Here is a 27517-nt window from a genome sequence, read left to right as displayed (position 1 = left end):
ATGGGCGTCTTGCGTAAATTAGGGAGAAATGTATGATATTTATTTTTTGCTAAGAAAAACAAAAACAAAAATGCAATTAAGTTAAAGAGAAAACTTTTTAATATTTTTGGGAAAAACAACTACAATTTAGAATTAGAATTAGAATATTAGAATTATTGTTTTTATGATTAAACCCTGTCTTTTTGTGCTGCAGTGTCAATATGAACCAACAGAGGGCGCCAACAGTTATGCTCACACCGGACACACTTCAGGACAACAGAGTGTTGTTTAAAAAATGTTTATTGGCTTTTAAAACCACTTAAAAAATCTCACCTGTGAGTACTTTCCATTGGAAAAACAAAAAAGGAGAAAAGAACAAAACATCGCTGAAACGCTTCTGCAATATTAACAAGCTACTGTCCACATAGAGCAGATAAACCAGCACATCAGAGGCTCAAATCTACAGATCCAAAACGGACAGACAGAATGAACATGTTTCTCTACCGGGACCGACCTGACGAACGGACATCTGCGGCGTCAAACCCTGTGTATCAAAAAGACGACTGGAGTCTTACTGGCAAAATAAAAAACGCTAATTAATCAGTGCCTTAATAACATAAAAAATCTGTACAGCTTTCTTCACATAGGCATTTTCTCATATATATATATTTATAAAATTGAAGATATATTCAAAAGGAAAAACAAGAACGACATTCATGAACAGAAACAGACTTGTTTTTTTTTTTTTTGTAACTTAGTAAACATCGTAAAATGCATATAGCTTCTGCAGAACTACTTTTTGTCCCCTCTCGTCCTGTTTTGATTGGCTAAAGGAGTGGTCACAACAAATACTACCATAGATAGTTTAACATACATGCGCACATACAGTCGTTTTATAACATGGTAAAGCATGTTGGCTTGTTTTTGTCTTTTAAATCTGGTATTTTCGTATTGTCTTCTCAAGTACGAGAAGTCGTACACAACGCGGATCTCATTGAGATTAGAGCTCATTGCTACACAAGGCAATTATTCATTGAGAAACTCCCCATTTATTGTCGTCAGAAGAAAAACAACGCGCGCACCAATTGTTGTTTGTCGACGTGAAAAAGAAACGCAACTTTTAGTGCAATAAGATGAACGTTTTCAAACCATTTCCAGTGTCTGTTCTTTTGATTCGTCTCTGCACACAACATTTAGCTAGGTCACGATAAAATTAACTTTATATTTTAGCCTCATCTACTTTCTTTTTTTTTTTTCTCTCCATGCTATAATATCCTCTCTTCGTTTACACATCACCGATAAACTCCTAAGAAAAATGGTACATTAGCAAGCTACAGACCTGACATTTACTAGCACAATCACAGGAAGCCAGAAACGTAACAAGCGAAATATCGTGCTGGCTACGGACTCGTTATGATCAGCGTTTTCTTCTTAAGGGCACTCGAATCTACCTACAAATCATCACTGTTAGCGTCTGGATAAAATGGAAATCTCATGATGACAACTATGTCCTTTTTACAAACACTAGTCTAGAAACGTAGCCTTCGTCAACTTCGTCAACATGCTCTCCATCCATAGTTAATCTATACATCCGCCATATACATAATTTACACAAAAGCAAATTCACTTAGCATAGAAACAAAACGAAAACAGATTCTTTCAGATGACGGGCGATTGAAGATGGAAACCACAACGGATCGCAACCGCAATCTCTTGTTCTCTTTGGTATGGAGTTAAGGCTGGAGAAACGACACAGGTTGATCTCGAGTTGGTAAGAATATCTAGCCGTCACCATACCATCGTCACTACCAGTTTGAAATGATGCGCTAAAATAGCCTGCAAAATGGCTAGCAACCATCCAAGATGGAGAACTGCTAATTCACGACAAGTGCACCAAGTTTGTTCTTTTAAATTCAGAAGCTTTCAATAAGGCCTTAGACTCTGGAAATAAGGCAGGCGAGTCTTATCTTTCCATTTTTTCCCAAAACAAAAGCAAAATATATCATCCCTCCCCAACAAGTTTGAATTTAACAGTACAAGTTTTATGGCCTTAGATACCTTTTTCCTCGAAAAATGTGTAAAATCACTTTGACGCAACGAATGACGGCTGATGAAAGGTACAGTAAATGCGATTCTTTAAGTCAGCACCAAGTAGCACCTAAAATCTTTGCAGTTCATTGAACTGACTGATTTACGATATGTAGATGTGATATTTCACCTCTGCTGTACTATTTGGGGGCAATCCTACCAAACTCGCAAAAACTCGTTTCCCCAACGTCGACGATTCGTTACTTGGAATATTGCATTTCGTTGAAATACGAGAGCAAATTAAGCATGCATGTTCTCAATCTCAACTATGGTTTTAGTGGGAGGAAATATATAAAAGAGGGATATGCTTGTGCACCAGGTGATGTTTCACTATCCTGAACGTACTTCACTACCAGCTGGAACCAGAGGAAATATCTGACCGCCCACTGTGAATGACTTTTGAGTGGGGAGAAATGACTGGAATGATCCATGAAATCAAACAGGAATACAAACGAAACGATTGTAAAAAATTCTGATAGATAAAGCACGTGCCTGTAAGAGATTTACCTCAGGCTGGCACTTTACACTGGACAGTCCAAAGCGTCCAGATTTTTGCTGCACAGACACGTCATTCAATACTTTTACACAAAACGTCGCGATACAAAAAAAAAAACGAAAACCATAAATATAAACAACGACGACAACAGCAACATCAACAGTAAAGGAACAGGAAATAACATTATCCCAACATTTCCACGGTCGGCTGGTCTTTATTCTCCAGCCAATCGAAGCCAGCAGAGTTCACAGTATCGCTGCAAATCTGCTGAAACAGAGGGTCGTTCTTCAGTTCTTCCAGTGTGGCGTCTTCATATTGGTCCTGCTGCTGACTGGGGTCGAACAGCAAGTTGGGGTCCAAAGTGTTCAAGTCATTAATGCTACTCGAAAGGTCAGAAGTCAACCGGATGTCGCTGGAAAAGTCAGAAGCGACAGCGCTGAGTTCCGACGCCACTTGTCCGACGAGTTGCGAGCTGGGGTTGAGGCTGTCCTCCCCCAAGAGATCCTTGACGGTAGTGTTGAAGTCCAGCTGCTCTTGCTGCTCCTGATCCACGACCTGCTGCGAGGTTTGGGGCAACAAGTGCTGCTGGGTGAGATCCGGGTCGTCTTGCAACGGTTGTTGGTCCTGGAGTTGCAGCTGTTGATCCTGCAGCTCCAACTGTGGCTCTTGGAGCTGAAGCTGCTCTTCCGCTTGTTGCAGTCCAGAGCCTGATTGTGCTTGAGTGTCACCACCGGAGAAGGTGACTTGCTCCTCGCCCGTGCTTATGAGGTAACCCGTCTTCTGGAAGTCAAAAGGCGAAGGGCTTGAATCCAGAGGCAACTGCTGGTTCTGAGAGTTGGAGCCTCCGGGGAAGCCCTGTGTTGTCTCCAGAATTTGGGTTAAGTTCATCCGTGCTGTGTAATTTGCAGGTAGGTTGTTTACGCCTAGCCCTCGCACTGCATCGTCTCCATCCGTGTCCATTTTACTAAGGAGCACGGTGGTGATCTTAGCGCTATTGCTTTGCTGCGCCTGGTGACTGACGGGCAGCAGCTCAGACTGCATCATGATGTTAAGCGGCACTGATTGGCTCCTCTGGGCCAAGCTGGTGGCACTGACCACGGACTGGTTGTTGGACAAAATGTTCAGGACCTCAGATGTCAAGGGGCAATTAAAGGGAGAAACAACAGACCGTGGGGCGGTGACTGTTTGTGCGGTGGTGCCACTAAGGTTTCGCTGGCGGACTGCCGGGCTAACACTGCGACACCGGAAGGTCGCCCCTCCAGATGCAGATGTGCTTCCTGCCCCTTTGTTGTCCAGCGGAGCTGGAACAGCGAAACTTTCTTGCTTGCTACCGAGGGTGGTTTGCTGTCCTTGTTGCACTGGAGAAACGGTTGTCAACCTTCCCAAGGTTCCGTCCTGATGCCTCGATTGAGACTGGAGGGATTGACCTGGGATGGCAAAGGCGTGCGGCTTACGGAAGTGGTCCTCGACCAGATCCTGGTAACTGGGCAGAATACCAATGGTGGAGTTGGTGGAGATAACAGGAGACCCTGCGGTGCTGTTGTACCTGTTGTTGATCCACTCCAGCTTGGCTTTATCTGGGTGGGTGGCCATTGGCCTTTGCATGGGTTTTACTGGACTGCTAGACACAACGCTACCATCGTGATATCCAGTTATACTGGAGTTTATAGGAGTGAACGCAAAGGGATTGCGGCATTCGATGGGGCTCGGAGGAACGCTGCTGCTGCAGTTCGACAGCGGAGTGCTGATGGGTGTATGGCGCCCTCCTAAGATGCTATCCACTGGGGTAACAGGTGCCATTCGAGAACAAGGGCTTTCTCTGGTCAAGCTATGCCCCCCTGGTAGCATCTCGGAGGTAGGAGTTGGAGTAGGTGTTGGGGTCGGCGTAGGTGTCGGAGTTGGCGTGTGGATTGGCGTGGCGCTACTGTGGGAGGAATGGTAAAATTGTGTACCTGTCTGATGGGGCGACAGGATTGTTCCTTGGCCAACTGTGGCTTGACCTTGTAGGGATATATCAACGCAACTCAGGTAGGACTGCAAGCTGCTGTTCAGCTTCATTTGTTCCTCCATCTGTACAAGCTCTTCTACAATACTGTCCTGGGTCATATCATCATCATTGAAGGGGAAATAGTCTATGCTAGCTTGGCCTCCTGCAAAATCAACAATGTCCTGCTGAAGAGTGAGCTGACTGGTGGTCTCATTTGCCAACGGATTTACTGCGATCGGCTTGTGTTCGGTTTGCATCTGTTGCGAGTAGTCTTGCAGCGAACTCTTGAGCTCACTTACAGCAGATACCTCCTGAGAAACGTCACTGCTGATTTGCTGCAGCAAAGCTGCGCTGTTAGCAGGAGCAGTTTCGCTCGGGCTAATATCAGCAACTTCGTTCTCGATTTGTGAACAGCTCTGAGGATTAACAGTCTGGGGGGTGTTCAGGGCTCCGATGGGAGTGTCGGAAAGAGCTAAGATTTGAGTCGGAAGAGAGCTACTCGGTTTCAGTGTAACTTTGCATGGAGCGCTCTCTGGTCTTGCCGGGGTGCCGGGTCTCTGAATCTTCTTGGCTGCTATTACAATACCAGGTTTGGCATTGCTGCCAATATCTAAAGGTTGCTGGGAAATGAATACTCTTTTAACTGGGATTGTGTGGGTTTCCAATACAGACGCAGAGCGTTTCCGAGGACTTTTTGGAGCGAGACCGACATCCTTAGAAGTGCTCGCGGTTGCCACCGCACAAATGGATGACAACTCTGCATCTACATTCTGGCTAGTAACAGTTAAATACAAAGTACTTTCTGGTTGATCGTTGTTATTGCTGCTTGGGGCAAGAGCCCCCATGATTGTACTTGAAGGGTTTGCGGAGTCACTCTTGGCCCTTGTCACTCTCTCAGGCACAGGGGACGCCTTAATAAGAAGAGAGGGTTCACTGGAAGCCCTGAATTTAGTGGCTCTTTCATTCTTGCTTGCCCCTGATGCAGTGCTTTGTTTATCAACAGCAGTAGCTGAGCTACTGTCATTCACAGCTTCGAATGTCACTTTTACTTCATTGGTAACAGTGGACGCTAACGGGGTTGGGGTCGTGGAGGGACGTCCAGCTTTCCCAAATGACTGAAGAGACATGATCGACGCCCCATTCTGAGCTTGCTGGGTTTGGATAGATTCTTCCAGGGAAGCTGTGCTACTAATTCCTGCTGAAGCAGGTCGCAACGGGGTAGGAGTACTACTACTACTACTGCTACTGGTAGGCGCTAATGATATTGCAGTCATCTTGACTACATTTACAGAGCTAACATGGGGCGTGGGCATCACCGTCTTGATGGGGCTGTTGGTGATGAGGAGCGTTGGGGGCGAACGAAGTGCAATGGCGCTTGTTGCGGAGGGTTTCGGTAAAATCTGGGCATATCGGTGTCGGGCCAAGCGGTCACCAACTGGGCTGGCAGGGATATTCTGGGGCGTTTTTGGGGACTGCTTAACAGGTTGTGTCACAACCTGGAAGTTAACAGGTACGACTTTTCCCTCTGCCGCCCCAACAGGACTTGGAGAGGTCATCAGTTGCCTGTTTCTCTGAACCTGCAAAGTAAAGCACAATCTAAATCATCCGTCAATTCAGCAATGTCAAATCATCAGTGTTCTCAACCAAAATTTCCTTACTGTGATAGGACTTGGAACAGCAGACACCACAAAGCCTATGGTTGGTTGAGGGGACAATAGTGCAGGACTTCCAGAGGTCAGGCTGGATCCAGGGCCAGGTGTGCCCGCCTCTGCCCTTCTGGCCTGGGCATCGGTGGGCAAAGGAGAGGTGAGCTTCTGCTCCTGCTGTTTCTTTTGGATCTTCCGCTGAAGCTGCTGTTTGGCGTCTACAGAAGGGGAAGGGAGGGTCTTCACTTGGGGCTGGAATGAGTTGGCTTCACCAGTTGGCACAAAGGCAGAGGCAGGCGTAGGGGTTTTCATACCTGGTTTTAATCAAAGAAATCAAGTTAAAAACGAAGAAATGAACATTGTGCAACCAGTCTGCGAGGTAAATTTTGTGTCTTGCCTGTTGGGGTTCCAGTCATAACAGTAAGAGCTGCCATGGACTTAGTGCCTATATAGTGACTGTTGAGAAGAAAGCGTGCAAGTTCCTCCACGCTATCAAACTGGCGACTCAAAACCTTCTGAGCCCATTCGCAGACCAGACCGCAAGCTGCCGAGCGCATCTCGTCCTCAGCACTGGGAGACTGTCCGGTCGACTCCAACAACTCACACTAAAGAAGTGGAGCGATAAGAGAGGATCTGCTTATCAAACTTTGCACAAACTTTATTTGAAAACCAACGCAATGCTCAATTAGGGCATGATATGAATCTCTTGTTTAGGATTTGATAGGAACAGGATACTGACCCCATCTCCTGATTTGTGTAAGTCCAGGTTAGGGAGTGACGGCATGTGCACAAATGCTTTTTTCCTCAGCCCACTGTAGCAGTACGTAGGGCATTGTAAAGGTTGACAACAATTCACAAGGCATCAGTGCAATTTTTTTTTTTAAAGCAAATGCATTCAATGTCATGCATACAAGTGTCAAAAGTTTTTGACCAGTAGGATTTTCTGTTTTTATATTCTGCTCACCAAGCCTGCATTTATTTGATCCAAAGTACAGCAAAAACAGTAAAATTTAGAAATTGAAAATTGAATTTGTGCACTAACTATATTACCATTGTTCAGTAGAATGTACATAGGTCAAAGACGTTAAGATGTCCACGTCAAAATAAATGTACAAAAGTGATTTTAAACCCTTTTTCATCTTTGACCCACATACTACTACTACTACTACTACTAAAATGATTAGAACTTAAGGAATTTAAGGAATAATCACACATTTCTTCTCAGTTTTAATTTAAAATGAAACAAAGTTTGTTTAATTTTCAGTAATTAAAATAAAATTAATGTTTTTTGCTTTTATTTGATAACCAAAAAATTTAAATACACTACATAGAATTTCTGATAATTTCACAGGGCCCTAAACACGTCACTTTTGTTATACTTTTAATAAACTGATGTGAAATTGTAAAAGTTTTATGATTTTAATTGAACGTGCTTTGATTAATAATATATAATTTAGCCATTTAAAAAGGTGTATAGGAAAAAAAAAATGGAATCGAAAAAAGAAAAGAAAAGGGAATTTGTAAAAACAATGCAAAATTTATAGGGCCCTAAAAATGTAATTTATTCCTGTGATTCAAAGCTGAATTTTTAGCATCATTACTCCAGTCTTCAGTGTCACATGATCCTACAGAAATTATTTTAATATGCTGCTCAAAAAACATTTATTATTATTATTGAAAACAGTGAAGTATAATATTTTCAGGCTTCTTTGATGAATAGAAAGTTCAGAAGAACAGCATTTATCTGAACTGGAAATCTTTTGTAACATTATCACTTTATCAATTTAAAGAATTTTTGTTAAAAAAAATATGTATATATATCTTTTGAATGATAAAGTTTTATAATGTTAGAAAAACTTATTTTAGATAAATGCTGATCTTTGGATCTTTCTATTCATCAAAGAATCCTGAAAAAAGTACTCAAATATTTAAATATTGATAATAATAATAATAATAATATATTAGAATTATTTCGGAAGACTAGAGTAATGATTCTAAAAATTCAGCTTTGAAATCACACAAATAAATTACATTTGAAAATACATTCAAATAGAAAACAATTTTAAAACAGTAAAAAAAATTCAAAATGTAACTGTTTTTGCTGCACTTTGGATCAAATAAATGCAAGCTTGATGAGCAGAAGAAACTTCCTTAAAAATCTTACTGTTCAAAAACTTTTGACTGGTAGTGTACATCAGATTTTTTCCACACAAAAAGGATATTTAGATTTCCCCCTCATGCCCAAACGGCGTGCCTTCATGTTCGGAAAAACGTTTTTCATGATCTTCCCGAAATCAGCTGCGCTTAGAGGATGGTAACCCAGATTGTCGCAATAACTCCTGAAACACAGAAACTTATGAGTACAAGCAAACATCTTCTATCCATTACTGCAGTGTAGATATCGACCGATATGGGTTCTTCTATAGCCGATGCCGACGTTTAGAGGTCAGGGTCAGCCGATGGCCGATATATGCTGCCGATTTTTAGGGCCGATATCTTGAAGTTCTTCCCTTTATTTGCATGCTAAAATGTCACACTAATAATAAGTGGATGCACATCATTTCTAAACTTAACATCATGAACAATGAACATAATGAACCATCTTTCGGTATTATTATAAAATATTTAACCAAAGATAACCAAACAAATCGAACTGACCAAGTATTAAATATATAAAACGGATAATATAAAAACTTTTATTATTATTATTAGTATTTTATTATAAAATAAATTTAATTACAGAAAATATTTCTGTATAGGCCTATGCTTTCATTACAGTTCTTAAAATAAAATCGTAATCAGCAAAAATCGTAATCGGCAGGTCACACTTACTGAAAAATCGTAATCGGCAAAAATCGTAATCAGCAGGTCACACTTACTGAAAAATCGTAATCTGCAAAAATCGTAATCGGCAGGTCACACTTACTGAAAAATCGTAATCGGCAAAAATCGTAATCGGCAGGTCACACTTACTGAAAAATCGTAATCGGCAAAAATCGTAATCGGCAGGTCACACTTACTGAAAAATCGTAATCGGCAGGTCACACTTACTGAAAAATCGTAATCGGCAAAAATCGTAATCGGCAGGTCACACTTACTGAAAAAAAATCGTAATCGGCAAAAATCGTAATCGGCAGGTCACACTTACTGAAAATCGTAATCGGTGATTACGAATCACTTACTGTAATCGGCAAAAATCGTAATAGGCAGGTCACACTTACTGAAAAATCGTAATCTGCAAAAATCGTAATCGGCAGGTCACACTTACTGAAAAATCGTAATCTGCAAAAATCGTAATCGGCAGGTCACACTTACTGAAAAATCGTAATCTGCAAAAATCGTAATCGGCAGGCCACACTTACTGAAAAATCGTAATCGGCAAAAATCGTAATCGGCAGGTCACACTTACTGAAAAATCGTAATCGGCAAAAATCGTAATCGGCAGGTCACACTTACTGAAAAATCGGAATCGGCAAAAATCGTAATCGGCAGGTCACACTTACTGAAAAATCGGAATCTGCAAAAATCGTAATCGGCAGGTCACACTTACTGAAAAATCGTAATCTGCAAAAATCGTAATCGGCAGGTCACACTTACTGAAAAATCGTAATCTGCAAAAATCGTAATCGGCAGGTCACACTTACTGAAAAATCGTAATCTGCAAAAATCGTAATCGGCAGGTCACACTTACTGAAAAATCGTAATCGGCAAAAATCGTAATCGGCAGGTCACACTTACTGAAAAATCGTAATCGGCAAAAATCGTAATCGGCAGGTCACACTTACTGAAAAATCGTAATCGGCAAAAATCGTAATCGGCAGGTCACACTTACTGAAAAATCGTAATCTGCAAAAATCGTAATCGGCCGGTCACACTTACTGAAAAATCGTAATCGGCAAAAATCGTAATCGGCAGGTCACACTTACTGAAAAATCGTAATCGGCAAAAATCGTAATCGGCAGGTCACACTTACTGAAAAATCGTAATCGGCAAAAATCGTAATCGGCAGGTCACACTTACTGAAAAATCGTAATCGGCAGGTCACACTTACTGAAAAATCGGAATCGGCAAAAATCGGAATCGGCAGGTCACACTTACTGAAAAATCGTAATCGGCAAAAATCGGAATCGGCAGGTCACACTTACTGAAAAAATCGTAATCGGCAAAAATCGGAATCGGCAGGTCACACTTACTGAAAAATCGTAATCTGCAAAAATCGTAATCGGCAGGTCACACTTACTGAAAAATCGTAATCGGCAAAAATCGTAATCGGCAGGTCACACTTACTGAAAAATCGTAATCGGCAAAAATCGTAATCGGCAGGTCACACTTACTGAAAAAAATCGTAATCGGCAAAAATCGTAATCGGCAAGTCACACTTACTGAAAAATCGTAATCGGCAAAAATCGTAATCGGCAGGTCACACTTACTGAAAAATCGGAATCTGCAAAAATCGGAATCGGCAGGTCACACTTACTGAAAAATCGTAATCGGCAAAAATCGTAATCGGCAGGTCACACTTACTGAAAAATCGTAATCGGCAAAAATCGTAATCGGCAGGTCACACTTACTGAAAAATCGGAATCGGCAAAAATCGTAATCGGCAGGTCACACTTACTGAAAAATCGGAATCGGCAAAAATCGTAATCGGCAGGTCACACTTACTGAAAAATCGTAATCGGCAAAAATCGTAATCGGCAGGTCACACTTACTGAAAAATCGGAATCTGCAAAAATCGTAATCGGCAGGTCACACTTACTGAAAAATCGGAATCGGTATCGGCCAAGAAAATTGCAATCGGTGCATCTCTACACAAAGCTGCATTGTTTGTGAGAGCCGCTGTCGCCGCCTTCTCCACTACATGCACACAGTGACACGGTGACATTCTCCGACTCGGATACAGAAAAAATAAAGAACTACAGAAGAAATACAGAACTTATAACACTGGGACTAATATGTTAGCAAACAAGCTGCTGATTGTTTTTGACTACAGTCCTTAAACTTAACTGCAAGCAAACCTTTAACAAGCCGTAGCATTATGACAGTTCCCGACGTTCTATGCTTTTCTTTCACTGAGTGAAAGCAACACTTCATAGTTTAATAGTAATAAATAGTAAATATATGACCATAGGACAGAATTTACGCCTTACATTTATCTCTCAGAACTGTTATTGAATCTTACAAAAGATTTGGCTTGGGGTCCTTCACAGCAGCGCGTTTTACCGCACCAATAACACAGGGGTGCCCGCAGACGTGCCTGACTTTAAATCGCCGTTACTAAACACGGATATCGGCCGATGCAGATATATTAAAAAATGGCAAATATCGTTGTAACGATATATCGGTCGACCTCGGTTGACCACTACTGCAGTGTTGAACCACTCACTTGTATTCGTCGTACACCTCTTGTTTTGGCAGTGAGGTTTCCGGGTGCTCTTCCAAGTGATTTCGGATCCAGTTGAATGCGTACATCTGTTGAGTCCGGCTGGACGACATGGAATTCTGGTCACTTTGGGGAAAACAGGGGGAAAGGAAGACTTAGAACAGTGATGCTGCAGCACCAGAAGGCTGTGTGAACAATTGTTGGTCCTGTATAATATGTTATAAATGACTTTTTCCCTTAATATAGTTAAAGTTGTAGTACCATATCGCAGGACTTGCAGAGCCCCTCTGATTCTCAGTTCTATTGGACATCATGTTGGGAAAGAGGGGTTGACATGATGGACAGATAAGGGGAAAACAAATGATAAAACACAGGAAGCTCGGTATTGCAATGTCATAATTTACACAGAACCTACATAAATGGTAAAATGACTAGCTTATGTGATTCATAAATCAATGTGAAGCTGACAACAAATGCATTTCATATATGCATCTTTCATTGAATGTAAATATGAACGTTGTGAGTGTATTTGATATTGCAAAGCACAAAAATCACAAATGGTTCATGGGGTGTTGAAATCATAAAAAAGAGAGGAAGGGAAGGGGATATGGAAAGTAATAGTGTAGATAAAAATAAAAATAAAATGTACCTTTTGTCATTGCCACTACTGGGACCAGAAGGCAACTTAAGGTAGAGGTAGAGCTTTTCGATATCTGTAAACTTCTCAACATCTTGCTATGGAAATGAACAACACAATAATTACGAGACATGGGCATTTCAGACAAGTTTGACATCGTTTCTTACGAAAAACAAAACAAAAACAAATGTAATCAAAGTGTTAAAAGTGTAAAATAAAGTGATTTAGTCTTGTTTTAGATTGTTACATTTATATGAATGCATTATGTTACAACATTGCTTCAACAATCAGATACAATCGCACTCATTTCAGACAATGTTCACGTTATTTTTACTTTAAAAAGCAAAACCCAGCATGTGTAAAACAGTCATGCAGATGCATTAAATGTAATACAAATTAAATCTGTGGAATTTCTATAATAACCTAAGGATTTTTAAATTACAATTAATTTAAACAATTATTTAAATTAATTTTCAAAATGTAGAGAGATCAAATAAACGTCACACTTTAATTTGTGTTTAAATTAAAAAAGTGCAAACATTTTAATGAAATGTAAAGTTATCGAGCAAAACAATCACAGTTATTAGTTTAACCATTATACTTTCAGTCTTGGTTAACTTTTTGTTTCAAAACAAAACAAACAGCATGTTGGGTTTTAAACGTAATTAAAGTGTAAAAGAAAAAATTCGTTTTTTCTTGTTTTATCAAGTCAGCACCATAAAATCATTAAATTATTATCATTAAAATATAAATACACACTAATTTCAGACAAGTTTTAAAAATTATTCTTAATTATTAATTTGTACATTATTTAGGTTGACATTATTAATACGACACAGACATTAAATATAGTAAAAAATTTGAAAATCAGTGAAAAAAAAAAGATAAAATTAAAGTTAATTGTCAGTTCTTGTGGCATTTGGGTGTGAATTTTTTTTTTTTTTAGAATAGTTTTTTTAATAATCACATTAATTACAAAGCATTTTGGGAAACAACTAACACACAATTAATCATATTTGAAAAATAACCGTGCTTTTTGCTTTGTCTGTGATATTTGCTATAAAACTAAAACTACCGACTGTATTGTAAAAAGAAAAAAGAAAAAAAGTCATACAAGAAGTCGAAGAAAAAGTCAAAAGTAGAAGTGGAAGAAAAACGAAAGGAAAAAAAAACAAATCGAAGAAGCAAAAAGCCAAAGAAGACGAAGTATAAGTAAAAAAAGCAGAAGCCATATAAGTTGAAGTTGAAGAAGTCGAAAAAGGAGAAGCAGAAGCCATAGAAGAAGTCGAAGTAGTAGAAGTCAAAGACGTATTATATTTATACAAGTATGTTAAAAATATTAGGAATTTCATTGCAAAGGTTTTACAAGTTTTCATAATGGAGAGAGATGTAAAAAATTATCGAGCAAAACATTCATGATTATTTAACCATTATTGTTCAGCGTTGCTTGACAATTTTTGTATAAAAATAAACAGCATGTTAGGTATTAAACGTAATTAAAGTGTAAGTGTTGTTTTATCAAGTCAGCACCATAAAATCATTAAATTATTATTATTAAAATATAAGTACACACTAATTTCAGACAATTTTTTAAAATTATTTTTAATGATTAATTTGTACATTATTAAGGTTGACATTATTAATACGACACAAATATTAAATATAATTTTGAAATCAGTGGAAAAAAAAGATAAAATTAAAGTTAATTGTCAGTTCTTGTGGCATTTGGGTGTAAATTTAAATTTTTTAGAATTTTTTTTTAATAATCACATTAATTAAAAAGCATTTTGGGAAACAACTAACACGCTGTAGTAGCGTCCTATCCACTTATGAACAGGTGATCAGATGTTCTTTACTCGTACGTTGGAAATAAAATCATTGTCCATTCAGAATCCGTCTCTTGCTTTGCTCTTTTAATGAATGAAATGCGGTTTACAATAAAAGACACATGGATTCATGACTCAATGAATCTTACTATACGGTAAGAACCATGTGATCCCGCCACCTATTCATGTTCATTCACACACAATCGTGAGGGTTTAAATGTCATATGACCAAACCAGCTCCTTCCATTCCACACCGCCATCTAGTGGTTAAAATTACATTTGGCTCCATAAATCCATAAATTGAAGTAGAAGTGAAAGGAGGAGCAGAAGCCACAGAAAGTCAAAGTAGAAGTCAAAAAAAGCAGAAGCCACATAAATTGAAGTAGAAGTGAAAGGTGGAGCAGAAGCCATAGAAGAAGTCGAAGTAGTAGAAGTCAACAACTAATTATATTTATACAAGTATGTTAAAAATATTAGGAATTTCATTGCAAAGGTTTTACAAGTTTTCATAATGAGAGAGGTTATCGAAAAAGTTAGAGCGAAACATTCGTGATTATTTAACCATTATTGTTCAGCCTTGCTTGACGTTAATTTTATAAAATAAAAACCCAGCATGCTAGGTATTAAATGTAATTCAACTGTAAAAGGAAAAATGTGTTTTTTTCTTGTTTTATCAAGTCAGCACCATTTTAAAATCATTAAATTATTATTTTTAAAATATTATTTTTAATATTATAAACATTATTTTTAATTATTAATTTGTACATTATTAAGATTGACATTATTAATAATGCCTCATGTAGACATTAAATGCAATAAAACAGTTAAAATCAGTGAATTCTATGTCTAACCGAATTTTATTTTAAAGTTGACTGTCAGTTCTTGTGGTATTTTGGTGTTAGAACTACTGATTGTATTGTCTGTGAAAAACACAAAGCTATAGTTTTATATTTGGTTACGATGGAAATGAGAGCAGCAGAAATGTAATTATGCTTGTAAAAAATTTTTTTCATTATTATCATGCACAACATCAAGACCGTCACACCAAAATTCACTTAAAGGCCTTGATTTTCGGCCGTTGCATGGCTCCGTGGCCCATGACATCACTGTTTTCTCCTGCACTCATTTCAGCAAGGTTGCTGTATTGTACAGGGAGAGCCAGAGCCCCTAGAGTCGACCAGGCGCGCAGTACAGGAGCGTGTCTGCGCATATGACCAGCAGCAAACCTGCAATCCTGCCCTGCTCTTAGCCGGTTGCCATGTAAACCCTGACAGTAAACATGCATGTCATTGCTGACACACTGGCAACACGTCGTTTTGGCACAGGCTCCGCCCACCTGACTTTCCATTGGCCGGTGAGGATCAATTCCTCTCACCTCGTCTTATTCTATTTGCCTCTTTGTTGCTAGGGGAAACCCGGCGCTCATGAATGGGGTGAGGCTTGACAGCCAATGAGAGTAAAAAAAAAGAAAAGAAAAGACAGTTCACTGTTATTTCCTGTTCTAAATGTACCAGGTAGTGGTTATATGTCCCTTCCATCCAAAGCAAGCAGCCTTATTGTTTTTGTGTTTGGCTTTGGCTGTGTTGTTTTTTTTTTTGACTGTGGTTACACTATAGCATTTTACATTATAAATATTCCATATTTATATTTTTGTACATTCACACACTGCTGCATAGTTATGAATGTATAGTTGTGCCTACCATAATTCCCATCAGCCAATAAACCATTTTATGCCATTCTATACAATTCCACTTTTGTATTCTATTCCAATTTATGCAATTCCATTCTATTCAATTCCAATCTATACAACTGCTTTTCATTCCAATTTGTAGAATTCCATTAAATTCCAATCTATACAATGCCATTCTATTCTGTTCCATTTTATACAATTCCACTCCATTCCAATTTTTATTCAAATCCATTCAATTCCAATCTATACAACTGCATTCCATTCCAATTCCAATCTACAGAATTCTATTAAATTTCATTCATTCCATTCTATACAATTCCATTCTATCTCAATCTATTCAAATCCATTCTGTTCCATTCTATACAACTCCACTCCATTCCATTCTATTCCTATATATTCAAATCATTCTATTCCAATCAATTCAATTCCAATCTATACAATTCCACTCCATTCTATCTCAATCTATTCAAATCCATTGTGTTCCATTTTATACAATTCCACTCAGTTCCATTCTATTCCAAGTAATTCAATTCCCTTCTATACAATTCCACTTCATTCCATTCTAATCCAATTTATACAATTCCATTTCAATCTATACAATTCTATTTTATTTAATTTCAATTTATTCAATTCCAATCTACACAACAGCATTGCATTCCAATTCCAGTATATATAAATTCATTAAGTTCCAATCTATACAATGCCATTCCATTCTATCCCAATCTATTTCATTCCACTTCATTCCATTCTAATCTATACAATTCCATTCTTATCTGTATAATTTCACTCCATTCCATTTTTTTCAAACCCAAACTATACAACTGCATTCAATCCCAATCTATATAATTCTATTCTATTCCATTCTATTCCATTCCAATCTATTAAATTCCACTCCATTTCATTCTATTCCATTCCAATCTATACAACTGCATTCTATTCCAATTCCAATCTATATAATTCCATTAAATTTCATTCCATTTCCAATCTATACAATTCCACTTCATTCATCCCAGTTTATACAATTCCATTTCAATCTATACAATTCCACTCTATTTTAATCTATTCAATTCCAATCTACACAACTGCATTCCACTCCAATTCTAGTCTATATAATTCCATTAAAGTCCAATCTATACAATGTCATTCCATTCTATTCTATCCCAATCTATTTCATTCCACTTTATACAATTCCACTTCATTCCAATTTATACAATTCCATTCTAATCTGTACAATTTTACTCCATTCCATTCCAATTTTTTTATTCAAATCCAATCTAAACAATTTCACTGTTTCATTCTATTCCAATCAATTCAATTCAAGTCAATACAACTGCATTCCATTCCAATCTATATAATCACATTAAATTTTATTCCATTTCTAATCTATACAATTCCAGTCCATTCCATCCTAATCTATTCAAATCTATTTCTTTCAATTTTGTAGTTTTACTCCATTCCATTCTATTCCAAACTATTCAAATCCATTCTGTTCTATTCTATTACAATTTATACAATTCCATTCTATTCCATTTCATTCTATTTCTATTCAAATCCAATCTATACAACTGCATTTCATTCCAAATTCAGTCTATATATTTCCAATAATTTCCAATCTATACAATGCCATTCCATCCTAATCTATTCCATTTTATACGATTCCACTACATTCCATTCTATTCCAATCTATACAATTCCATTCTAATCTGTATAATTTCACTCCAATTGTTTTATTCAAACTCATTTTATGGAACATAAATGATTCCTAGAAACCTGTTGTTGCTTCAAGCGCTTTTATTTTCATCTTCCTGGTTACAGCCTCCATGGATAAAACTGTTTGTTAGTGGAGTCATGGAACATGTTTATATATGAAATGCTGTACATGATCCTACAAACACTGTAACTAGAAGCGGTGATCGAATTTTAACTTTCAGTTTTATCAGCTTTGTCTGGAACAAAATTGGTTAAAAACCGTGGATATTTCCGTCTAGTTTGTCTTCGCTTTCCTGAAATGCCACTTAAAACATCACAGTAAACCTAAAAAAGCCTGCTCTGACAACAAAAATATTATGTATTCACCTGTAAAACACATGGTAAAAATGGTAAAAAACAAGTACTTTGATTTAAAAAATATGTCAGTACTTTAAAATGTTAAAAATCATGTTAGTACTTTAAAATGTAAAAAACTGTTAGTACCTTAAAAATGTAATTAAAGACACATTAGAATGTTAAACATTTAAAATGTTGAAAACACCTTAATACTTTGTTTAAATGTTACTTTAAAATGTTAAAAGTGTTAGTACTTTAAATTGTCATAGAACAATTTAAGTTGTTAGTACTTTCAAATGTAAAAAAAAGTTAAAATGTAAAAACCCGTTTAAAACCATGTTAGTACTTTGTTTAAATTGTTTTAAAAAATGCCAGTACTTTAAAAAAAACATGTTATTACTTTAAAATTAAAAAAAATATGTTAGTACTTTAAAATGTTACAACAAAAACATGTTAATACTTTGTTTAAAAGTTACTTTAAAATGTTTAAAAAAAGTTTTAGCACTTTAAAATATTAAAAACATGCTTTGTTTAGAGTTTAAAAAAACTTGTTAGCACTTTAAAATGTCATAAAACATGTTAATATTCTGTTTAAATGTTTAAAAATGTAGTAATTTAAAATGTTTAAAAAATTAGTACCTTAAAATGTAAAAACCAACAACATGTTAGTACTTAATGTCTTAGAAATATAGTTAGTACTTTAAAATGTCATAAAACATGTTAATATTCTGTTTAAATGTTAAAAACATGTTAGTACTTTGCTTAAATGTTAAAAAAGTTAGTAATTTAAAATGTTTAAAAAATTAGTACCTTAAAATGTAAAAACCAACAACATGTTAGTACTTAATGTTTTAAAAATATAGTTAGTACTTTAAAATGTTAACACTTATATGTTAAACAAAAACTAACTTTAAAATGTATAAAAACATGTTAAAAACATGTTACTTTGTTTAGTGTTTTAGAAAAACATGTTACTCCTTTTCAATGTTAAAAAACCATGTTAATACCTTTACATTTTAAAAAACGTTACTACTTTAAAATGTTTAAAAAAACATGTTAGTCCTTTAAAATGTAAAAAAAAAACTAGTAGTACCTTAAAATGTAAAAAGGTTAGTACTTTAAAATTTAAAAAAACATGTTAGTGCCTTTAAATAAAAAAAACGTTACTACTTTAAAATGTTTTAAAAAAACATGTTAGTCCTTTAAAATATGAAAAAAACATGTTAATACTTTAAGTGTTTAAAACATGTTAGTATTTAAAATGTAAAAAAGTTAGTACTTTAAAATGTAAAAAAACGTCAGTACTTTAAAATGTGAAAATACTTAAGCACTTTAAAATGTTAAAAACATGTTAGTACCTTTAAATTAAAAAAAACGTTACTACTTTAAAATGTTAAAAAAAACATGTTAGTCCTTTAAAATGTAAAGAAAACATGTTAATACTTTAAGTGTTTAAAACATGCTAGTATTTAAAATGTAAAAAAAATGTTAGTACCTTAAAATATAAAAAGTTAGTACTTTAAAAATATAATAAAACTGGTAGTACCTTAAAATGTAAAAAGGTTTGTACTTAATGTAAAAAAAAACAACAGTACTTAAAAATGTGAAAATACTTGTTAAAAATGTTAAAAACTTGTTGGTACTTTAAAATGTAAAAAAACATATTAGTACCTTTAAATATATAAAAAAACGTTACTACTTTGTTTAAAATGTAAAAAAAACATGCTAGTATTTTAAATAAAGAACATGTTAATACTTCGTGTTAAAAACATGTTTTCAAACATGTACTTTAAAATGTAAAAAGGTCAATACTTTAAAATGTTGAAAAAACCTTAATGTTAAAAACACGTTAATACTGTTTTTAACAAAACATGTTAGCACTTTTTTTAAAATGTCAAAGCATGTTAGCAACTTTAAATGTTAAAAATGTTAGTACTTTGCTAAAAACATGTTAATTTCTGTAAATAATAACGGCAGTAAATTAACATTAATATAACATTAATTTTTCAAAGTAATAAATAAAACAAAGATTTGATTCCAGTCTTTCTAAATTGAAATTTTACTTGCCATTTCATTGTTTTTTTTTTGTGAAATTTACTAGCAATTTTTGAGTGACAATTAATGTCAATTCTACAAACATGCAAAGGAAGAATTACGAGAAAATTCATCATCCATCTCAGAAAGTTGGAGGACACTATGATACTCCCTGTTTCTAATAACTACATGTAATTTGACAATGACAACTGCTGTAGAAAGCGGTGTTTTGATAAAAGTGAGTGGCCTTTGGATGACAAACACAGTTCTGGAACTAAAAATAAATCACACTGTCAGTCAGTAATGAATATTAGTAACATTCTTCACAAGATCAGAATAGTCTCAAAATTAACACACTCACCAAGTATGACTCACAAATTCACAAAACAAACACGTTTTCGTAAATGCACTTTACAAAAATGCATTTTTAAACGTGTAGTCCTAGTTTTTAATAATGTACTACTGTAATACTCATATTGCTCCTGCTTATTTTCTGTTTGCATGTAATACTCCTATTATCTTCTACACTTGCCTAAGTGTGCATTATACAACCAGAGCACTTGACACACAATATCATATCCCACAATACAATGTGCTCAGCTTGACCTTCCATTTCCAGCGTGATGAATGAACAAGATGCTGGTTTATTTGGTTCACCAGCAACTGACGCTGATAACTAGATGTTACATAATGCTGATTTAAAACACTTATTTAATATTTAACGCCAGTACAAAAATAAAGATAATACACATTAATTTAGTATTTTCTTACAGCAATATAAAATGAAAGTTTGATGCTGGATAGAAAATATATGCTTTAGTTTTATATATAAAAAAGCTATTAACAAATGATATTTATCATTTAACAACTATAGTAACATTTTTAATGTAATCCTTGCCTAATATTATCTCTAAAAATGTTAATTTTATAAACAGTGGAAAAAATTATATAAGACTTCAATATTAAGAAATAGCAACATTTATAAATAACATTTAAAATTATTTGATTACAGGTTGTTATGGTTTACACTTGTCAAGCAATGTTGCAATTTGCTGCATTAATATTGAATGTATTTGCATTTTTTTTTTAAATGCTGAATCTAAATTTAGAGTCCACAAACAAAACTAGAACATTGCCTAAATGCCATGAATTAATGACATGAGTGACTTACCAATATACTCTCCACTTTTGATTGTACAGATTTGCTGTAAAACAAGAAAAACAGATTATTAGAACAGTTGTGCAGTAATAACAAGCTGTTGAGTTCCTGATAAAAGGCAGGGCATTTCTTGGAGGTGGTTACGCTTGTTTAAGATAAAAGAATTCGCAGAAAGAGCACCGGCTCTTCTTTAATTCTTAATGACTGTGTCAAAGGTCAAGTCAGGGCAGGTATGTTTCTACAACACCTGTCTGTTTAAGTTGGTTGTTTTTTCTGGGAAAAAAAAAAAAAAATCAAGCTTTAATGAACATTGCATGTAGATTATTAAAAATAAAATTATTTTCATTTCTGATTTTAATGGGAAATGAGGTATAAGCACTTCAGATGTCGCATTTAACTGAAATCAGATATTGCATGCAATGCAATCAGACATCATCCCAGTGCAACTGAAATCAGACATCCAAACGCAATAAAATTAGAAACTAATTTTTATTGCATGGATTTGATGTCTGATTTCAGTGGCAATGGATGCATGATTTTATTGCATGGGAATAGTGTCTGATTTGATTTCATTGCATTTTAAATAATGGCATGCAATGACATCAAATACTCATCTCATTAAATGACATCAGTAAATCCATGAGATCAAATCAGACATCCATTGCAACTAAAATCAGACATTCAAATGAACACACATCCAACAGAAATTGCAATGACAACAGAAATCCAACCAATAAAATCAGACATCATATCTGAGCAATTAAAACAGAAATCCCAATGCAATTACTAATCAGACATGCGCTAATATCACTGTATGCATTGCAATGCATATTTTGTCTTGTGCAATGACATTAGAAAATCAATGAGACAAAATCAGACAATTAAAACAGACATCCCAATTAATTATGCTAACCTGAATTAGATATTACTTGTCATTAAGTGGCATATCTGATAAGAATTGGAAGTCAAATCTGATTTCAGCGCATATGACCATGTCTGATTTCAAATGATTTTATTGCATGGGGAAATTATGTCATTGCATGCAGGATGTCTGATCCCCTTATATGGCATATCTGATTTCATTGCATGTCTGATTTCTAATTGCATTGGGATGTTTGTTTTAATTGCTTGGATATGATGTCTGATTCTATTGCATGGGAATGGGGTTTAATTTTATTGCACAGATTTTTGCATTTGGATTTCTGATTTCAGTTGCAATGGATGCATGATTTTATTGCATGGGGATGGTGTCTGATTTTTGCCTCATTTGTTTTCTGATGGCACTGCATGGCATATCAGATTTAAAATGCATCTCACTCAATGACATTAGAAAATCCATGAGATCAAATCAGACAGCGTCCCTGTGCAACGAAATCAGACATTGAAATGCAATGAATTCAAATGCATTGAAATTATACATTACATGCATGCCATGGAATGAAATCAGGCATATTATGCAATTACATTCCATGCAATTACATCAAAAAGTCCATGCAAGAAAATCAGCGAGACAAAATCAGACATCATATTGAAGCAATGAAATTGTTTGACCCAATGCAATGACTGATTTCAGTGCATGTGATTATTATCAGTGCATGTCTGATTTCTAATTGCATTGGGATGTATGTTTTAATTGCTTGGATATGATGCTAGATTCTATTGCATGGGGACAGCATTTACTTTTATAGCATGGATTTCATGTCTGATTTCAGTTGCAATGGATGCATGATTGTTGCATGGGAATGGTGTAAAATCTGATTTCAGTGCATGCGATTACGTCTGATGTCCAATTTCATTGCTTGCATATGTCTCATTCTGTCTAATTTTACTGCATGGATCTTTCTGATGTGACTGCATGAGATGTCTGATTTCAGCTGCAATGCATGCATGATTTTATTGCATGGGAATGGTGTCTTGTTTGATCTCTTGATTTTCTGATGTCATTGCATGTCATATCTGATTTAAAATCAATGTGCTATTATTGCATCTCATTCAATGACATCAGAAAATCCATGAGATTAAATCAGACAGCGTCCCCATGCAACTAAAATCAGACATCCAAATGCAATGAAATTAAAAACAGACTTTGACGGAATTACATCAAGTACTGAGATCAGATAATACTTGCTTCTGAAATCAGATATGCCATGCAATGACAACGGAAATCCATGCAATAAAATCAGACATCATATCCGAGCAATTAAAACAGACATCCCAATGCAATTATAAATCAGACATAACCATGCACACTTAAATCAGAAATTTACTTGTCATTGCATGACATATCTGATTTCAAATGCAAGTATTATCTGATTTAAGTGCATGTGATCACGTCTGATTTCCAGCTTCGTTGCACTGGGTCAAATGATTTTATTGCTTGAATATGTTATCTGATTTTATTGCACACACTGCCAGATGTCGCTGCATGTAGAATATCTGATTTCACTGCATGTGATTATTTTTAGTGCATGTTTGATTTTATAATTGCATTGGGATGTCTGTTTTAATTGCTCGGATATGATGTCTGATTCTATCGCATTGATTTTATTGCATGGGAATAGAGTCTGATTTTATTTTATTGCATTTTAAGTAATGGCATGCAATGACATCAGAAACTCATCAAGTTCAATAACATCAGTAAATCCATGAGATCAAATCAGACAGTGTTCCCATGCAATGAAATCAGATATCCGTTGCACTGAAATCAGCAATTCAAATGCAATGAATTAAAATATCAGACATGATCACAAATTAAAGTTATACATTATATGCATGCAATGGAATGAAATCAGACATTCTTAATAATTACATTCCATGAAGTGGCATCAAAAAAATCCATGCAAGAAAATCAGACATCATATGCAAACAATGAAATTAGACATTCCAAAGCAATTAGAAATCGGACATAATCACGTGCATTTAAATCAGATATTACTTGTCATTGCATGGCATATCTGAATAGAAATGCACGCAGTATTTCTAATTTCATTGCTTGGATATGATGTCTGATTTTACTGCATGGGGACCACTGTCTGATTTCTGTTGTTATAGCATGAGATGTCAGACGTCACTGCATATTGAATGTCTGATGCACTTGCATGGCATAACTGATTTCAGTGCATGTGATTTTTATTAGTGCATGTCTGATTTAAAATAGTTTTTTTTTTTAATTGCTTGGATGCAATGTCTGATTCTACTGTCATACAACCCATAGACTGAATTCAGACATCCCCATGAACTGAAATATAGGCCTGCTGTACATTTACATCAGACATCATAAAATGCACTGGAATTATACATTAAATTCATGCCATAGAAGGAAATTAGACATTCTATGCACCTACATCCCAAGCAGTGACATAAAAAAAATCCATGCAATAAAATCAGACATCATATGCAAATCAAATTAGATATCGGACATACACGTCTGGTATTTAAAATCATTGCATTTGATTTCAGGTGCAATGGATGTCTCATTTCAGTGCATGTCATATTGAATTTCAAATACACGTTGTATGGTATTATCTGATTTCATTGCATGTGACGTTGCTTGTTTATGACTGTGTTAGATTGTTATTATTGCACAGGTTTTCTAATGTCACTGCATGGGATTATGTCTGATTTCTAATTTTGTTTGCATTGGAATGTCTGATTTTCTTGCATGGAAGTCACTGAATGGAATGTAATTACATAGGATGTCTGATTTCATTTCATGGCATGCATATAATGTATAACTTGAAGTTAAGAATGCATGTGATCGGCTGGTATTTAAATTCATTGCATTTGATTTCAGATGCAATGGATGTCTGATTTCATTGCTTGCTGATTTCAGTGCACGTCTTATTGAATTTCAAATACACGTTGCATGGCATATCTGATTTCATTGCATGTGATGGCTGTTAGATTGGAAAACCCATGTAATAAAAACAATGTCACTGCATGGGATTATGTCAGATTCCTAAATTTGTTTGCATTGGGATGTCTGATTTCCTTGCATAGATTGTTTAAAGTCACTGCATGTAATGTAATTACATAGGATGTCTGATTTCATTTCATGGCATACATATAATGTATAACTTGAAGTTATACAATATATGCATGCCATGAAATGAAACCAGACATCTATTGCATTTGAAATCAAATGCAATGGATTTAAATATCAGACACGAACACATGTATTGAAATTATACATTATATGCATGTCATGAAATTAGAAAACTTTGCAAAAATTGTTTGCATTTGGATTTCGATTTTATTGCATGAGCTTTCTAATGTCACTGCATGGGATTATGTCTGACATGCAGTGACATTAGAAAACCTATGCAATAAAATCAGACAATCTACTATAGGCATAAACCAGAGATAATCGCCTGCACTGAAATCAGACATCCTTCCCATGCAATAACATCAGAGATCCAAAATTCCAAATCCAAACTAAATTTAAAATCAGACATAATCCCACGCAGTGACATTCAAAAACCCATGCAATAAATTCAAACGCAGTCACAAACCAGTCATAATCACATGCACTGAAATCAGACATCCTTGCTCATGCAATAAAATCAGACATCCACATGCAAAAGAAATTAAAAATCAGACATAACCCCATGCAATAAAATCAGACAAACCAGTCATAATCACATGCACTGAAATCAGACATTCTTCCCATGCAACATCAGAAAATCCATGCGATAAAATCAGAAATCAGACACAATCCCATGCAGTGACATTAGAAGATCCATGCAATAAAATCAGAATTCCAAATGCAAACAATTTTTGCAAAGTTTTCTAATTTCATGACATGCATATAATGTATAATTTCAAAACATGTGATCGTGTCTGATTTCAATTCATTGTATTTTTATTCATGGATGTCTGATTTCATTTCATGGCATGCATATATTGTACAACTTCACGTTATACATTATATGTATGCCATGAAATGAAATCAGACATCCTATGTAATTACATTCCATGCAGTGACATTAAACAATCAATGCAAGAAAATCCGACATTCCAGTGCAAACAAAATTAGAAATCAGACATAATCCCAAGCAGTGACATTAGAAAACTCATGCAATAAAATCAGACAATCACAGTCATAATCACATGCACTGAAATCAGACATCCTTTTCCCATGCAATAAAATCAGGCATCCAAATGCAAATGAAATTAGAAATCAGACTTAAGCCCATGCAATAACATCAGACAAATACAGTCATTATCACATTCACTGAAATCAGACACCCTTCCCATGCAACATCAGAAAATCCATGCGATAAAATCAGAAATCAGACATAATCCCATGCAGTGACATTAGAAAATCCATGCAATAAAATCAGAAATCAAACAAAATTTTAAATCAGACAAAATCCCAAGCAGTGACATAAGAAAACTCATGCAATAAAATCAGACAAATACAGTCATAATCACATGCACTGAAATCAGACATCCTTCCCATGCAACAACATCAGACAATCCATGCAATAAAATCAGAAATCAGACACAATCCCATGCAGTGACATTATATATCAGGTTGTACGATGCAATGAAACCAGAAAATCGAATGCAATAATCACATGCACTGAAATCAGACACCCCCATGCACTGAAATACAGGCCTGCAGTGCATTTGACATCAGACATCCCATGTAAACAATCAACCTTCACATGCAACCAAATCAGACATCCCGTTACAAGCGCAAACCCGTCATATGCACGCAAGGTGCTCCGTCTATCTCTCTCTCTGAGGGCAGAGATGTGCTGGAGTGTTTTTGAGATCGGACGCTGATCGGATCTCTTACCAAATTGAATTCTTGATCTTGTTGTACTGCAGCGCCGTCGCCTCGGGGCTCTGCAGGGACGGTCCGGGAGCACCGGGCTGTTGTTGTTGATCATCAGCCATCACGGTGAGATTCATGCATGGGAGGAGGAGGAGGAGCAGGAGGAAGAGGAGGAGGACAGCTTCAGCATGTAGGCCTCATTTGAGCGCATAACGCCCGGAGCCGAGGTGCGACGAGCCTTTTACCGGGAGTACGGACCGAGCAGCACGGGCCCGGCGGTCGGATTCGGACGCATAAACGGCGGCGGGCGAGAACGCAGCGGAAAAAACACGGAGATTCTCGGTGCGGCGTACACAAACAGCAGCAGCAGCCGCCACGGACCGAGCTGCAGGCGGGGACTGCGCATGCGCACGGGCGCGTGCACGTGCATGCGCGCTCGCGTGTGTTCGAGTAGAATCTGACAAAACAGATAGAGAAATAAAAATGTTTCTAATTACTCAATGTAAAAAAAAATAGCTTTAGGGGAAAGTTTCAGTAATTTCTTTTAATTATTCATTATCAACGTACCTTTACAATGAATAAACGAATAAAGTGACTCTTAAAAAAGGTCAAGACGTAGCCTAATAATAGTATAGCACTACCAGTCACGTTTTTAAACGGTATGATTTTTTATGTTTTTAAAGAAGCAAGCATTTATATGATATAAAATACAAAAGCAGTAATATTGTGAAATAGTTAAACTTTTTTTTTTTAAATTATTTAAT

The 27517-nt window shown here is 35.9% G+C and overlaps 1 protein-coding gene across 1 annotated transcript; it reads right to left on the bottom strand.

The window, feature by feature from the left end:
• Window positions 1-261: 261 nt before the first annotated feature.
• rfx7b (regulatory factor X7b) lies at window positions 262-27036 on the bottom strand. The gene is made up of 10 exons (XM_073831980.1): window positions 26775-27036; window positions 20984-21017; window positions 12229-12314; window positions 11841-11879; window positions 11583-11705; window positions 8419-8535; window positions 6936-7020; window positions 6594-6801; window positions 6209-6510; window positions 262-6127 (listed from the first exon to the last, which is right to left on the bottom strand). The coding sequence occupies exons 1-10, from the start codon at window positions 26888-26890 to the stop codon at window positions 2747-2749; spliced, it is 4491 nt and encodes a 1496-aa protein (XP_073688081.1). The 5' UTR covers window positions 26891-27036; the 3' UTR covers window positions 262-2746.
• Window positions 27037-27517: the final 481 nt, after the last annotated feature.

The sequence above is a fragment of the Garra rufa genome, chromosome 25 (genome assembly GCF_049309525.1).
Source record: "Garra rufa chromosome 25, GarRuf1.0, whole genome shotgun sequence".
Classification (NCBI taxonomy): Eukaryota; Metazoa; Chordata; class Actinopteri; order Cypriniformes; family Cyprinidae; genus Garra; species Garra rufa.
Note: the sequence above shows the minus strand (reverse complement) of the source record. Positions and strands in the feature narration are given on the sequence as shown.

Excerpts from the sequence above, each read along its gene's own strand:
- rfx7b (XM_073831980.1), bottom strand. The coding sequence starts at position 26,890 with ATGAATCTCACCGTGATGGCTGATGATCAACAACAACAGCCCGGTGCT. Across the intron at positions 12,315-20,983 it reads CAAAAGTGGAGAGTATATTG|CAAGATGTTGAGAAGTTTAC; the intron begins GTAAGTCACTCA and ends TCATTTCCATAG. Across the intron at positions 7,021-8,418 it reads GGCATGAGGGGGAAATCTAA|GTACTGCTACAGTGGGCTGA; the intron begins ATATCCTTTTTG and ends ACAATGCCCTAC.